This window comes from Clinocottus analis, unplaced genomic scaffold (genome assembly GCF_023055335.1).
Source record: "Clinocottus analis isolate CAN_PGR_092001 unplaced genomic scaffold, fCliAna1.0.p SCAF_12, whole genome shotgun sequence".
NCBI classification, from domain to species: Eukaryota; Metazoa; Chordata; class Actinopteri; order Perciformes; family Cottidae; genus Clinocottus; species Clinocottus analis.
The window spans coordinates 9270340-9287751 of NW_027175843.1; the positions used below are offsets into that span (position 1 = coordinate 9270340).

The window sequence follows — 17412 nt, forward strand, 5'->3', positions numbered from 1 at the left end:
ATCTGCTTCAAAAACCAGCTTTCGACTCACTTGAAAACTTCAACCATCAGCTGCAGAGAACAGCATGAAAATAAGGAGGTCTTGGCACTGAAAAGAAAAATCTCTTTTGTAAAAGTACATATATCCTCAGGATGAGAGCACTGTTTATTTCCACCCCAAAATTTCTGACGACCCTCCCTCTCTCTTTCTAGTTGTCTCTTCTGGGCGAGGAGATGGAGGAGGAGGAGGAGGAGGGCAGGGAAGAAGAGTGCAGCGGTCTCTCGCTAAGGCCAGAGTGTCTGGCAGTGTTTAGGTGGCGCAAGAGCACCGGTTTCTGTCTGCCAAGGCTAATTCATTGTGGAGGCAGGTGGGCCAACACACATCCTCACTTAGGACACAGACTTGTGTGTCAGTGCCTTTGTGTCTATGCAGGCTGCAACCAAGTCATCAGCTACGGACAGAGTCAGTGGGCGCAGAGAATCACTATGGCAACCAACATAGTGGGCCGGACTGTGGCTGCTCTTGGATCAGAGCAGAGACTTTTTTTGGCTTCCACTCAGTGCTGAAGTCGATTATAGAGTTTCTTCTCTTAAATGTTCTTCCCGGATTGGCCAATGATCTTAAGTGCAGTCTCTCTCTCTCTCTCTCTCTCTCTCTCTCTGAAAATAGACAAATTTTCAGAGGAATAAAAACAAAATGCATCTATGAGTTTGACAAAAAAACAAAAACGAGAGATGCTCCCGATACTCTCTTGTCCTTCAAATCGCACAACGTGCTAACATGGTTCTCTCTCTCTCTCTCTCTCTCTCTCTCTCTCTCTCTCTCTCTCTCTCTCTCTCTCTCTCTCTCTCACACACACACACACACACACACACACACACACAAACACACACACAAACACTCACTCACTCACATAAAACAGACAGCCACCAGGGTAGGGGTTGTTAAACTGACTAATTCAACACATCAGTGAACGACAGTAAGGTCTGAAGGTGGAGTCCAGATCTGCTCCCTGACATTGTGTTTCTTGGCTGATCCTTGGTGTGCGTGAGGCAGGGGGGAGGACCCCCGCTTAGTCGACCGAGCCAGGGTGCAGGCTGAGCGCAGGTGGGTCCAGACAGGTGGGGGAGTAACTGAGGTGAGGTTCTTTAATCCACAGGAGGGGGGCGCCGTTCTTGCCTTCTTGGCTCTTGCTGTGGCTGCGGCTCTTGTAGCGCACAAGCAGCACGGCGATAAAGAGGATGCCGAAGATGGGGAAGGGGTAGAAGAAGACAAAGTAGAAGAGGGAGTTGTTGGCGCACACCACTGACTGGAGGGTGGACACTGTTGACAGAGAACACACAAGAGTTAGTTTTTCACAGATGTGTGTATTCTGGTTTTCCTTACTAAAGTGGAATGCACTTATTACAGTGAACAGAAACTGGTGTATAAATCAGTTTGAGATCTTTATATTGGAGCACTACTTTTGATGCCATTAATCACTCAGCTTTATTGCTTAACTGAGCTTCATCCTACCTTTAAAATAAATGCTGTGTGTGTGAAAGTCAGATCATCCAAAGATGCCATATGGAGTACCTGATAGCTCCTTAATTGTCCCATAATATTCTTTAGTTATGTATACTGTAACACAGAGGACCTATTAGGATTGGGCAATATGACAATAGTGAGACGAAACATCCAAAGACGCAGCAGTTAATTACATCTTGTGCTATCTGTGAAGAAGCTCCCTGGTCTTAAATTGCCTGTATAATTTTAGAAGACAGCCTTTGATACAACTATAGTTTTGTCACAGTGTTCATTTTCACCTGCATTCAGAGAAGCTTTGAGGATTTAGATATTCAATGACTCACCTTGTTGCATTACATTGACGATAGTGAACCCAGAGTTGTTGGTGGCCAGGCGGTACCAGGCATTACGGGGATTGAGGAGCCACTCCTCCACATGGCAGTAATACCGGCCCGTGTCTGTCGGCTGAGCTCCTTGAATGGTCAGGCTGTACTGGTCAGAGGTCATCCTCTCAAACTGCAGGCGGGAATCTGGCCCCGGCTCCTCTCTGGGGCTGCAATTTCCATTTCCAAACACAGCATCATGGCCGATGGAGAACACACACTCTTTCTCTTCCTCGACTGACTGTTCCTCGTCCTCTTCATCCTCCTCATCTTTGGGATGTTCCACATACCAGGACACAGAGAAGCGAGAGTCTTTGGATGACTGGGAGGGAATGCTACAGCCAAGCCGGATGGAGGCAGACTCTTTCACCGTTATGTTTGACTCCAGTTCCTCCACCTGCAGTCGAATCTCTGCAGATGTCCGAGAATATGGGAAAGAGAAACAGATGGAAATTTATTGATATGAACAGTATTTCTTGGGGCACAGCAATAAAGCACAACATCATAGAGTTTGTTCAAATTTATATTAACTCTGACTTTTCTGGAATCTTTTCGAACAAGTTGAACAACTATTTGATTCATGAATTAGAGAATCAGTTAAATATGAATTGGCATCTATTCAGATAAGCGATTGATTGATGCCAAACATTGAATAGTTAGAACTTGTCAAATATGAGGGTTTTACATTTTTGGATGAACAGCATCTGAACATCTCTTTGTTTTGGATAGTCAATCAGACAAAACAATCGGTTTAAGGACTCTGGAAAATTGTGGCAGGCACTTTCACTTTAAACTTCAAATTAACATCACACACAAGCAGCAAATGGTTCAGCAAACAGGGACACCAAACTTTCAAAATGTGTAAACAGAGTACAAAAATAAATAAATCCCACAGTGATGCCCACAGCTATCACTAGTCTTTCAGCTTTCCAGCAAGGTTAGATCCTACCCTGAGGCCCGCGTGTCTGTCTGTCTGTATGGCTATGCTACAACCCTTTAGGGGTGGTACAATGCCCCAGTTTCAATGCAGCTATAAAAAAAAGATTGCTGTGAAGACCTGGGTTGCTTTGGCTGCTCACAAACTCAGTTTGGAATGGTATTCTTGTTAAAGCAAAACGAGATGCAGAAAGGACAACAGGAGGGCAGGAAAAAATAGGCGAGTGCTGGCACACATCTCTGCTCATTTATCCTCCCGACAGGCTGATTTCTGGATGCCTTCCTGGGTGAATGCATTTTTTAGCACCTTTGTGAATATTCATGATAATTATACAGCATATTCTATTAATCATATGTAGCTTTTTATATATCTTGAAAAGTAAAAACCTGTATAGTCATGTACACTATAATCCCAGACCCCTGGTGAGCTTCCACAAACAACCATGTGTTAACTTCTGAGGTGAAAGTAACTACAGCATGAAAGCAATCAGTGTCATAGACAAAAAATGTTAACTATAAAGTGAACATATTTACAAAGCTATACATGTGTACGGAAGCTGTCGCTCAGTTAATTGTTTGAGCAGTGACAGCTTTATCGTCGACATAAAATACAAGCCTTTTCTTTGCCCTACTGGCTGGTGACCAGATGTTTCGATCGTCAGATACTAGTTGGACAGACGCCATAACAGGGATTTCACTCTGCATTATAAACAGGACACCTGAACAGATGAACAGTGCTCTCAGTCTGTAATGAGTCACCCGTAAATGGTGTGTGGAATAGACTCATGCAGGAATGGTTTGTTATCATCTTTTGCATTTGGGGGAGGTTGATTGTTTAGGAGGCGACGGAAGTTTGTAATTACGAATATGTGAATATGGGCTTCGGGAAAACTCAGGACAGATAAAGAGTGTGCTTAGGACTACAGCCGTGAGGTAAGACATCAGGGTCTGGGTGGCAGTAGTACATAATGAGCTTTGAGCCCTCTGAAAGTTTTTGAGTACTGGACAAGAGCATTAGGTTCTCCATCTGAGCCCGGCTCTGCCCTCTGGCATGGCATATAAGAACTGGCATGACTTCAACCCATTTTGTGGCACCTGAGCTCTGCCCAGGACAGGTGTATAGTCATTAGAGCGAGACGGTCTTGAGGCCCTGAGCAGAGCATGTGAGAGTGGTGAGAGCAAAGCAATTTCGAGGCGGGGGACAGGTTGACAATGTCTAAATGGTTAAAAGCAAGGCAGCATGTGGGGCTAAAGTGACAGCTGCTGCTTCCTTTGCAGTGGGAATAGAAAAGCATTTGTTTAAGAAAACAACAGTTCTAACCGCTTGCTCACCTGGCTGTCTGACCAGAACCTGCGTGACCCCCGAGGACTCCCGGGAGACTCGATACCACGCTCCATCTGGGTCACTCAGCCACTCTTCCACTAAGCAGTAGTACGTCCCTGAATCGCTGATCTCGGCCCTGTTTAATGTCAGCACATAGAGACGACTCGACAGCCTCTCGGCTTGGACTCGACGCCGAAGTCTCTCCTCCTCTGCATAGGCGCCGTACTCAAAGGCCCCCGAGCGTTCAATCCTCAGCAGGAGCTCATCAGCTTCTGACCCGGTCGCGCGCCGCACGTACCACAGCACAGCGTGCTGGGAGTCCTGGCTGGTCTGGGAGCTGATGGAGCAATTGATTCTGACGCGACTGTCCTCCAGGTACACATGAGACTGGTTGGTCCTTTGCACTCGCAGCTTGCTCTCTGTGAAGAATTAGGAGATGGAAAGGGTTCAGGAGGGAAGGTAAAGGAGTAGAATGTCATTCCTTTGGGTGCAGGAGAATGTGAACACTGGTGACAGCTACACAATGCAATTTCAGTTTTGTGACAGACGACCTGTAGCTGGGTTTATTTCTGGTGGCAGCAGGGCAGGAAAAGATAGTGGTGCGTAGGTGGGCGAGGCAGGCGATGAAGAGAAAGAAAGAAATACGAGGGAAAGGAGGAGGAAATGTCAGGCGAATCAAAGCAAAGGGGATGGTAGGTTTGTGAGTATCAAAGTAAAAATGTAAGATAAGATGCAGAACAGCAGAAGAAACAAGGGTGAAGGAGAGGGGGTGGATTGTAAAGTTCAGCTGTGGATATTACTCGGTAAGATACACACACAAAAAGCACCGCAGGAGGTCTGATAGTCTGCCAAAAACAGGAGGACGAAGGAACATATTCATATAAAGTCAAGCAAGGATGGAAAGAGAGCAGATAAGAGAGGGAGGAGATAATAGAGAAGTGTGACTGAGATGTCAGCAAGCAGCTGAGGCTGCCCCGAGTGCTGTGATAGGATTGGTTACAGTGACATCGGTTGTGGGATGGGATTAGCCGCAGGTACATCAGGTGTGACCACGGCCAGGGTCTCACTGTCAAATGCTTTGGGGGGAGGATTAGTTCAGCACAGAGGATGTAGAAAAAACACACAAACACACGGCCCAAATATGAGATGTAGAAAAACACAGGACCACAAAGCAAAAAATGAATCACGTCATTCAATCCTTAAACATGCGATTCAGATATTTTTTCATGAATAGATAAGATTTGCTTTTAGACAATTGGAAAATCTGGTGTATTTATCTACTCTCAAACAAACATCACACAGCTTGATACATGTAGAACAATTACACATGTGCATCTCTATCAGCAAATTTCACCATCTTTGACCGAAGCAATAATGATTTAATTGGTAGCACTTTCTAGTGTTGTCACACTAGCAGCGAGCCACGAGTTGTTTGTTGGCTAAGGTACCATTGGGGAAACAAATTCCCTTAATTGATCGTAGCAGCGGGCATGTCACTGCAGAATGTCCTTCTTTCACCCTTTCCCACAAAATCGAGCGATGAATACCTATTTTCGGGCAAGAGCCCTGATGTCTGCCAGAATTGTCCAAATAAAACACACGTCACACAAACACACAACAACCTATAAAGACACTTTTTCAATGTACATTTAGGATACAATTCATTGTATATAAAACATACATATTTAAGATATTTCAAGTGCCAAAAGCTGGCTTACATGTAATTGTTAATCAGACCGAATCTGACCCAACACAAAACACTACATCACATTGTCATCTCTATGCTTCTCCTGCATCCTAAAACAACACCTTTGTCTGTCAATGTTGTGTTCACTCCGAGCTAACGCAGGCTTTGCTATGATTGGCTAACTGACTGATTGACTGCCTTGGGTCACAGCCATCTGCCCTGGACAGCTCACAGATGCTCAAATGATAGCGGTTTGTGATTCTGCATGTTTGCACTATGCAAACAGTATGTACACATTTGGTTGCATTCAAAAGATGCATGACTGCAAGGCATCGCCAGACCACCCTGTTTGAGCAAGCATCTGAAATGAGTCATTAACATCGCCTCAGTACCCACTAGAGACTTGGTAGGAAGCCTGACAATCTTCCCATCCGCAATTACTGCCGAGCCTGCGGAATCCTGGCAATCTTTTTTCTTTTTTTTTTTTCATCCAGGAGAATTACCTCCGAACCTCCTGAAGTGGAACCATGCTGGATTGGATTGGATTGGCACAGGACAAAGCAATTCTCTGCCGTTCGTTTCCATTTGAAGTTTAAATCTGCAGCATGGAGAAAAACTGGGGGCTAAAAGCCTGTTGCCGTACATCAGTGTTTACAGAAATGCTTTTTCAAAGGGAAAATAGGCTAATTATTCAAGCCCTATTAGGTAGCTTCATGAGCTATTACAAGTTATCATAACTTAGCACTCACTCAAGCAGAGTAAGTGGGGCAAATAAAATGGAGAAACAATCGGTAGAAAGGCGGAAGGGAAATAGGATCTTTTTAAGTCTCCACTCCCTCCGTAAGAGAACAGCTACTTCACAGACCAGCTTGTCACATCCTCTAACATGTGTCCATTCCCTCTGAGATGAAGATTCTTCCTTCAGCTACAGCACAGCATTCGTCCATAGTCGCATCTTCTGTTGCAAACAGTAGTACATTCGTTGTGGTGTATATAATATTGTACACGGGGCACTGATGAGGGCATATTGTTGGAATAGACCCAGCGTAGGAAGCCCGTTCAATCATACATAGTTCACACGGCCGCTCATCATGTGTGTGAATTCCCTCAACAGCAGGAGTATTCTTGTGTCATTGTGCGTCAGGCCGTCAGTGCCGATTCAAAGTGTCAGCACATGTTCTTATGTTGCTATTGTGTTTTTTTAATGAGCCTCAAGGGTGCATTCACAAAGTAAGACAAATCCCTAATTGGAAATAGCATTCTTACTGCTTTGCTTTAGTTCACGTGACAGTCAAAACTGTCCATGGTGAGAATTAAAGTGCGTGCCAATTTTATATGCACCAACCTTTACCTCCTCCTTTTTTGTTTTGGTCCACAGAGAAAAAGGGGCAGCAACTGTGTCCTATTCATAATCAAGAAGACAAAAAAAAATCCTACATTTTGTGTTTATCCTTGAGCTTAACTATAGACCGTCTCTCATACACATCACCTGCCTCTGTGGTTTCCAGGGCAACCTTGTCTCCACGAACAATGAGGCATGGCTAAGATACGTCGTTTAAGGACCTGATTTTCTCGAAAAGAAAGGCCAGACCTAATTAAACAAAACCAGCCTTTTGTTTATATCACCAGGCATGAATAAACACAATTTTATTAAGTCACATTATTGGTCTGCATAATAATAATAATAAAATAATAACAATGATTCTGTTATTAATAACAATAACAATATAATAATGCTACCAATAATAATAAGCAATGATATGATGTGTATCTAGATCTGCTGCCTCCTTCCCCCTTAAGTATCTCAGCTCCACTGGAGGCAGTTTGCGGGGCATGTAGTGTTATTAAAGTACACACACACCCCCACGCACACACAAACAGACCTACACAGTACAGTCACTAATTGGCTCATTGAACCCTTGTCTCGCCTCCTTCCCTTAGGTGCCCAATTTGTCTCGTTTAATAGCTACAGGAACTGCAGAGTTGAGACAAAACTGTCTGTATTCCTTTTATCAATCAGTGGAGGTAAGTACACAAAGGCTCTGAACGGCAGCACACTTTTGATAAGGAAGACAGAAAACAAAGTACACCCCAAACCCCAAAAGCTTTACAAGCAACACACAATTGTTGTTCACGAAGCAGAGCAGATAAAAACACATTTGAGTCCGGGGAGAAAAGGGGAGTACAGTTAAGGATGCTACTGTGGCATGTCAGCGCACACACACACGCACACAGACACACACTGTTAAGACTTCAAAGGAGCTATTAACTGGTAGTAAACTAAGAAGGAGAATACAGACCAAGATTATAAATCAAAGAATGTTATCCATTATTCTTTGGATAGAGAGGATTAAATTACTTTCCATCTATTTTTTATGCTGCTGCTCCAGGTGAAGTCTTTTTAATACAAGCTTTAGTTCGGGTTGAAATATCCACTTCAGCCCTCTCACTTCTCCTTCATCACAGTCTTTGTTTTGACCAATCACCACCTATTTCCTCCCTTCTGTCTTATTTATCTAGGTCGCTCCTGATCACATTCTGTCTAATTGCCTGATACCAGGATGGATATTCAAGAAGACTTACCTGTGGGTTTATGAATATGTATGAGGCCTTAATTAAGTGTGAAGAATAGAGGTGCTGGTGGGGTCTCTGCCTTACATTTGAGCTTAAATAAAAATAGTCTAATTTGTACTTAATGACCACTGAGCTGACATATCCACTGGGCCACAAATGTAATGCTTCCACTTAGTTGAAGGATCCCAGAGTGGGCAACAAACAGGGAGAAAGAGACATACAGAGATGAAAGGGGCAAATGAAAAGGAGAAAGGTAGACACAGAGAGGGATGACATTCTTGGAAAAACACATGACAGGAGAAAAGCAGGAGAGTTAAGAGATACATCCCCACACTGACTGGATATCCACAGCACCGACCAACAGAGAGCTGAGGAGTGAGAGTGAGTATGCACAGGGAGAGAAAGAGCCTGGAAAAGATGAGAGAGATGTAAAAGACAGAAAGTGAGAACATGTGCCTGGGGGGATTTCGAAAAGCAGCAAGCAGTCGCACCAGCTCCACTCCAGAGGACTTATAGTCTTAATGGCTGCTTGCTCCGCCTTTAGCGTTAGCATTAGCACAGCCATGGGCTAATCCACGGCCAGGACCCCAGCATGTCAGGACTGAGGGTTTTAGACACACCCTGATCCCCTGCAGAACAGCTTACTTTGGTTTGCTGCGCCTTGCTAACCTCTTCAAGTAAAAACACTCACAAAATGCTGCACACTCCGGCCCATCTGGACCACTGTCATGGACAGAATAGGTTGGAGCAGGCGGCTCTTCAGAGACATTGATGGATGGGGTTCCCCTGACTGAAAAGCGTCTCCTGTGCTAAACTGGAAGCCTAATTTCTTTGCTAATGACTGCGATGTATCTATGATCCCATTGTGTCAGAGGGATATTACCACTCCTCATTCCTCTGCCTTCCAACTCCCACTACAATATCATTAAGACCGGTCTAATTATGGGGATCTGTGCACATAACTTAAGCCGTGAACACACCAAGACAGGGCCCAACAAACCCACACACGCGCATCATCCACATTGATGCACTGACTGCACTTTCCCTCTTCCTGCCTGTCTCCCTGAGAGTGAATGCTGAACGCAGCTTGGCCCAACGGGAAAACGGATGCATAAGAAAGGGTGAGAAACAGGGTCAGGACAGGAGAACTCTGGGAGATTAATGGTCCAGAAGAAGCTGACATGGTGGGGAGAGCCTAAAGACATATCAGATGGAGTCGTGCGTCTGCGTGCACGCTTGTGTGAGTGTTTAAAAAGGGGGTCTGCCAATAAGAATAAAGCACAATATGCTCTTTAAACCACAGATAACAGTGGTCATTCAGTTAGTGCCTGGTGTGTGTGTGTGTGTGTGTGTCTGTGTATGTATTCAAGAGGCGGCACTGCTGAGCCTATCCTCCACTGCTCCTAATACTAGCCACTGATTTACATGGGGAGCAACAGCACTGTAGCTAGCGCTGAGTTACGACTTCAATTACAGCAGCAGCAGCAGCAGCAGGACACACTAGCGCGCGTGTGCACACATGCACACACGCACACACTCACAGGTGCTTAACAGAGATGGAGAGACAACACAGAGAATCTCATTGTGTCTCCAGCTTGAGCCGAGCATGGAAATGAGGCCCAGATTGGATTGGATTTGACAGAAATATGTGCCTGTGTTCTTGCATCAGAGGGAGATTGTGAGGGGTTCACCCTTGAGAGGAAGAAGACACAGGAGAAAGAGTTTGACTTTGAATATCTGAAACGGGCGTGATTAATCAAAACTTTTTCATGAAATTATTTTTATGTTTCAGTGCATCCCTTTATTTATCATCTATTACAACCGTGTGGGGTCATGTGTGTGTGCAACAAAAACACAGCAAGTGCACTCTGATCATTTGTATATGCATGTGCAGAGTAAGGTGGCGTGTTGCTGACATGCAAGTAGCCTGTACACGGAGTGCTGCCTCAGGTGAGCTTGTGGGCAAACTCTTTCAGCTACTGCCAAAAATAGGGCACAGAGAAGATTTACAACCCTGACATGAACAATGACACCATGATGAAGCTTCTTTTGTGTGCAAACAATCACCACCGCCATATCCTTATTATTAAAATACTGACAATGGTGAAGAAGTTATTTGAAGAAAAATGTAAACATAATGAAGAGAATTATAAGAAGACGGAGGGAGGCAGGGAATTATGAAATATTAAAAAATCACAAGAGTGAGAGAGAAGTTGGGGGCGTGAGCAGAGGGAAACATGCAGCTAAGTGAGAGTGAAGGGGAAAGAAGACATTAAAAGACACTTGTGGGGGAGAGTGAGAACAAAATGTAGAAAGACACAGATGGAGCGGGAGCGTGAGGAGGAGGACAAGAGGATGATAGGACGGGCCCTAATGAAGACATGCAGCTCCTATCCGGAGCCTGATGAGCAGGAATCTCCAATCACCGATGTGACGCCAACGCTATCAATAACGGCTGGGTGGCAAGTACTTCACTGGCATGAAAGGACGGCACATGAGGCATCTGCTTGTGCCAGCCCATATTAAATAGAAAGATACCCCCAAGAAGCATCAGATAGAGAGAAAGGGAGAGAGAGCATATGAGGCAGGACAAGATAAAGTAGGAGGCAAATATCCTCTAATTTAGAGAGATGGAGCGAGAACAAAAGAGGAGGATCAGAATAAGCAATAAAATAGCATGACGTTTGATCATGTGAGTGAAAGGTAGCCAGGCGAGCGTAGGTGTGTGAGGAGAGATGAGGAGAATTCTCTAAGTGGGACACCCCTCTCTTTTCCTCTCCCGTCCATCATCACTACCATCATTCTAACTCAGCCAATAACCAGACGGTCTTAATATCCCACTCCTCATGCCGGATGCACGCGCACAAATGTGCACACTCACACTCAAATGATGAGAAAAATGTCTTGAACTCACAAAACCATCATTGATCTAAACTCCGGTTCCATTAGGGAAGATTTAGCATAATTAGTTTTGCGTGTTTTCTGTGAATGTGTGTGCATGTCGGAGTGTGTTTTTGTGTGAGTAGTTTGAGTTATGAGCAGATGATATTACACTGTGTTGTCGAGGCTGAGGCTTCCCCTGGTGATCTGCCATGCTGAACATGTGTTTGCTGTTATTGTGTTTCAGACAGAGACAAAGAGAAAACTCAATCAGGTGAAATCTAATAATACTGCTACTGTATGTGGAACTGGATACCGCGTGTTTATGTTTTTTGTGTGTGTGAGCTTGAGGAGATCCTTTGCTGTGAGGACTAATATTGAATTGTGTTCTACTTAAAGATAATTACACTTTTGCTCCAGAAGGACCCCGCCCCTCCTCCCCGTGTGTATCTACTGCATGTTTGAACGATCATGATGTGTGCAGTGGTTCTCTGCATGAAGCCTGTGGTGGATAATTCAAGGACTGGACTGCCTTCACAATGAACATAAACATATTGTACGTGTGTGTACTATGTGAGCAGATAATGGTTAGGGACTCATCTAATATGACGTTTGGGACTTACAGACATTGCGCTGCTCATGTAATCTGGAACAGGAAGAAGACCGGGGCTGGGCTGCAGGTGCCTCACTAGTTTGGCGCTGACCGGATGACTGCGTCTGTGTGCCTGTCTGTGTACGTTGGGTCCCTGCTTTTTTCTACATCCAACATCTTCACTTCTAGTTATCTAAGAGGCATGGACATTGGATCAAGGGCCCCATCTCTGATGCTCGTTTTCACTCTTCGCTTTTGAAGTTCTCCAATAATTTAATGAGGAGCGCCATTCAGCATTTGCTGAACCTTCCTATGTTTGGCAGATGCACATGTCTTTCATCTGAATGTAAGATGGTGGTAGACTGGACCATAAAAAAGTGGAGAGAAACAGTTCTACTGTTGTGTTGCTAGGAATCAGGGGTGAAGTATGCCTCTGTATATATGCAGAATAAGCATATGGAAGCTCTCAGAGGAACAGCACAAGAAACACGGTTGCAGTGGCATTCATGCAAGAACTTAGACATGGCCACACGTGTATGTGCACACATAATGCTGGTGAGGCAGCTCATACATATTGAGCAGGTACCTCTGGAAGCATGACTTAAAGCCTCTCAATTATGAATCTGGTCCGATGCTGTGTTTGCTCACACGTCATTACACACACTCCCCTTTATCCCACTTCTTTGAGAGGGGAGCTGAAAATGCCAGTCGCTCATTTAGCCAGAAGTGGTTAACATTTAGCAAAACGGGGAAGAAAAAAGCAAATGTGGAGGAGAGTCGTGTGGCAGAGGGAGACGTCCTACATGCTGACGAATGAATCATCAGGCAAAATGCCGGTCTGACTGCACAACAACAACAACAACACTCAGGAACACTCAGGAGGTGGAGACGAATTACGCCTGACAGGGACCGAGCCAGGTCTCCATGAGCTGAAGATATGGCTCACTCACCCTCCCCTGTGAGGTAGTGCCCTTACACACAGAGTGATCACACTGTTATGGTTATTGATTAGCTTTCAGTCGGCAACTGATCACATCGTCACAGTAACTGATGGCAGTACCAAGGTAACTGATTGCTTCGTCATGGAGACCATGGTAAAAAAAAAAGGTGTGGGAGGAGGACCCAGTATTTATTTCGCTGCAAAATGTGTGCGTGTGTGTCCTTTTCCGGGTTTAGAATAAACAATGTAAACTACACAAGGGGGGAAGGTAAATGACTTATCAGGATGATAAGTTGATTTCCAAATAACTCCTGAAGGACCCAAGGACACCGTGTATCCTGAGTGAATGGTTAGGTCAGGGCACAGTCAGTGAAGTGGGTAAAAGAACTGTCTGTCTCTTAAGTGTATGTTTGTGTGTGTGCATGCATCTGTTTGCATTCATCTGAATCGATAACAGCAGGGAATAAAGGACTGTACTGTACTTGTGACTACTTTCCACCGCTTCACTTTTAAAGTGTTATTGATCACCACAGTCTGCCTCTTAAGTCAATATGGCATCTTACTTATCCTCACCTGAACATGAAAGGGACACACAGGCTCACAAAGACACAAGCTTGCACACATCTATTCCTGCATTGCTTTTGGTTACAAATATAATGTTCCAGATTGTTTTTCCTTTCTCCTATCCACCTCCACACCTTGCTCATAGTCCTCTCACCAAATCTGGTACATCAGGCACCATAATGTTGTTGGACTGCTTTAAAAGCCAGACGTTTATTTTTTATTAGCAGGATGAGTATTTGCCTCAGGCAGATTTACCTGAGTAAATGCATTATCATACTGTTGAGGCACACCAGACTGAACTAAATTGGGTCCAGTGTGTGTTTGTGTTCAGCCACTAATTGGGCTGTGTCTGAATGGGTTTTTCTTTATGTATGTGTGGAGCACAGAAAGGCGATGAGGGTGGCATCAACGATTTAATGCCTCCACTGAGGAAAAAGGTTCAAGGACAGATCGCTCGTTCCTTATCACACTTTCTCTGTCTCCGTCCTTTGCTTGCTTCTCTTCTACCATTTTTCCCTCACGGTCATCCTTCTTCCTGTGGGATATTTAGCAATCTATTCACTGCGCTCCATTAGGAGACTCCTGCCCTGCCTTGCCTCCCCCCCCCCCCTCTCCCACACACACTCCAATTAGTGTATAAACCAGAGACTAAGAGCAATCAGAGCAGGCAGACATCCTCTAAGCTCTGCTGAATCCTTTCGATGTGAATGTGTGTGTGAGTGTGTGTCTGAATCTATGTTTATCCCTGTTTGCGTGCTGGTCTGTGTCCGTTCTAATTAGGTGTGTGTCTCCCAAGCAAACAGCCACGCAGCTTTACCTGGCTGTACGACACTGATGCCAAGCAGGTTGGAAGTGCGGTTGGCTACTTCGCTCCAGCTGTTGTCATAGTTCTTCCTCCACAGGACTGCAGTGCACTGGTATTTGCCGGCCTCACGGCGGCCTGCCCGGGTCACTGACAACCGAAAGTTGGTGTTGGAGTGGGAGCGGTCCACTGTGGTGCGGGTGCCAAGCCCCAGCAGCTGCTCCCCCCACTGCAGCGTGCCCTCGCGGGTGAAAGTCACCAGATCTTTGAACTCTCCCTCGTCCTCATCGCCAGCTTCTGTGCCAGCCGGCATGAAGCGCCAGGTGACAGAGGTGGGCACACGAGGGTTGTGACGAGGCTTCACCAGGCACAGGAGGTCAAAGGAGTCTCCGAAGGTAACGGATGGCGTCCGGGATGAGGCCGACACCATGAAGGAGGACTCTAGATGGCAGATGAAGAGGAGAAAGAATATTAGGAGGTGGGAAAAATTGCATTTTCATTTTACTAATGATGAACACTTCAAACATAGAGTGCCACTGATTGCATGCAATAGCGAAACACAGTGTGGGTGTGCGATTGAGTCGGTTCTTCAAAAGATTAAAGCTCTGCGAATGATGTGAAGATTCATAATTGTATCCAGAAAGGAACTTTCCTTTTGAGCATCGCCACCAAGAGGAACAAAGTTGCCTGCTGGAACAAATACAGACAGAATTTACTGCTCTCTCAACCAGCATTTTCCTCTATCATTAAGCACCTAAAGACATTTAGCTTATGCACATGCTTGCATATGCAAGCCCTACCTTTTGGTGGACCTAACTATGAGTTTAAGTGCTGGACAGCATGAGCGCCTCAAAATGAATGGGTGATGCAACAAAGACAACCCAGGGGAGAGATCTTCTCCAAGCGCTGATGTTCGATCTGCGTCCGACTGCTTGCCAAGTCTAAACTATCCTCATTAAAACTAAAAACGTTCACCCAACTCCATATGTTTTTGCCAAGAAACAACTACACGGGGGAGCAAGGGAGTAGACTCCATGGCCCTTTAACAACCTGGCCCTGCTGTGCCTACTGCAGGGAATTTCAATGAATGTGAATGATTGAGCTTGAATATGATAAATATCGTTTTACACAGATATAACAAAAGACAGAGGGACCTGGAAAGGAGATATATTGGTTGAGTCTGATTTCATTCAGATGAGATAATTTATTTCCTTGAGACTTTGCAGATTTCTCCTATCATATTCTTGTCACTAGCCATGTCGCTTTGTCCCTCACCCTCTCTCCGTCCTCTGACAGCCATCACCCCCGGTGTCCTTCAGGGTTTATAATCAATGGCTTTCTGTCCAGACTTGGCTTCAGCTGGGACAGCTGCCTGGGGACATAACATTCTCAAATAGACAATAACTCTCCCCTTGCACACTCTCATCTCTCATCTCCCTGCACCCGTCTTCCATCCATCCTTTTCCGTCACTGCCTGCCCGTCTCCGTGACAGAAAACAGGGTTTTGTCCGGATCCATTTTTTTCCATTCAACCCGCTCTTTTTGTTTGTGTGAATAATTATAAATGCCTTTGTTTCCTCCACTGTACCAGGTTGAGTGGGAGACTACTATACATCAGCTTGTGTATGTGTGGATATAGAATCCTCACTGGTACACACTTCCTACCCTGAGGGCCCCTTAAACCAATCAGCTGGTAACAAGACTCTCTACCAAGCATCTCTGTGTTCACTGTGGCAACAAACACACAAGGCTCCCAAAGGAAAGCCCTGTCCCATACCCTCCAGGTCTTGTGAGCGAGGAGTCCACAAAGGAGGAGGCAGTGATCTAAATTAAGGTACAGTGACCATATATAATATCTTAAGCTCCAGCCTGTGGAACAGCATAATCAGGAGAACAAGTCACAGAAGAACAAGTCAGTGTGAAGCTCAGAAGGAAACTGGAGCACACATGTTTGTATTCATAAGTACAAGGTCTAAAGGAGAAAGGCAAACGTAGGAGAAAAAAAGTGAACACAAACACAGGGGGCAAAAAAGTTTATCGGCATCTGCAAAAAAAAAAAAAGTTGGAAGCTAAAGTGAAACACACATTGACCGTCACACACTAGTGTGCATTTAGAAAATCCTTTGATCAACAAGCATGCAGGAGAGAGAGAGGAGACGTCGAAGAGTGAAACTGAAGAGAGACGAGCTGCTTTGGACTTCTTTTCCTTGATTTGCATAATGCATCCCTTGTTCCTCAAACTAATGTTTCTGTTGTTGCCCGAACTTAACAAATGGCCACTTAAAAACCGACATCTCTTCTTTGCAGCACCACTGTGTGCTGCTGCAGGGAGCTAATCTGTCGGTTGTGTGTGTGTGTGTGTGTGTGTGTGTGTGTGTGTGTGTGTGTGTGTGTGTGTATTAAGCCTAGTGCTCCTGGTCTGCCAGCTTCTCACTGCTCCGCTCCAGTGACTTCCTCAGCCTGTATGAGGATGTTCAGCTTAACTCAGCACTGACAGAGGAGACGCACAGAGTGTGAAACACATTGCTGCTGCATTTCCATTCTATTAATTCCGGCTAATTCATATGGGTGTGTGCGAATGTATGTGTGCATCTATGATGGTTGTCACGGAAGCGCTGCTGTTGACGTGTGGCAGGTGGTGCGAGTGTATGTGAGTGTGTGTATTGCAGTTTGTATCTCATAATAGCTCTTCCCGCTGAGCAGTGCATGAATAAACCGTCCCACTACGTGGACTGCATGCTCTGCTTTCGCTGTTCATCAGTCTTAAGCAAATAACAAACCACACACTACTTTTTGATTTGGTGTGCAGACACCGTCTCTGTAACGGGGGTTAAAAGCCTTACCATGCGTGCAGGAACATATTATCAATAAAGGGGTTGCCCTGGGTATATGCATGCGCACAACATTTTACTTGCACGTGCATATTAATGTGTAGAAAATAATTAGCTGACAGTACATTTTCTGGACTTAAATCTGGAAATAATACCATAGCTGGATAAACAGTATGTTACACATGATCACATATATTTAAACCTGTGACAAGTTCAGCTACTGCTAATCCTAAAATCACAGACTTAGCATGTACACTGTACATTGCCAGTGAACTGGTGCACCTGGAGATCTACAGGAAGCATATACAGAAAGATCGCTACTGGATATCCATGTCCGGATGTCCGTTTCTTCAATATACCATATTTTCTTTATTTAGTTTTGACTATCAACAGTGAATAAATATGCTGTTTGTA

The 17412-nt window shown here is 44.9% G+C and overlaps 1 protein-coding gene across 1 annotated transcript in view; it reads right to left on the reverse strand.

Annotated features, from left to right (window-relative positions):
* Nucleotides 1-806: 806 nt before the first annotated feature.
* The window catches only part of igsf3 (immunoglobulin superfamily, member 3), a 70730-nt gene continuing 54124 nt past the window's right edge, over nucleotides 807-17412 (reverse strand). The window contains exons 6-9 of the mRNA XM_068571962.1: nucleotides 14183-14608; nucleotides 4137-4547; nucleotides 1830-2279; nucleotides 807-1302 (exon numbers count right to left, since the gene is read on the reverse strand). Of these exons, the coding sequence (XP_068428063.1) occupies nucleotides 1052-1302; nucleotides 1830-2279; nucleotides 4137-4547; nucleotides 14183-14608 (1538 nt within the window). The 3' untranslated portion in view covers nucleotides 807-1051. The remainder of the gene's footprint in view (nucleotides 1303-1829; nucleotides 2280-4136; nucleotides 4548-14182; nucleotides 14609-17412) is intronic.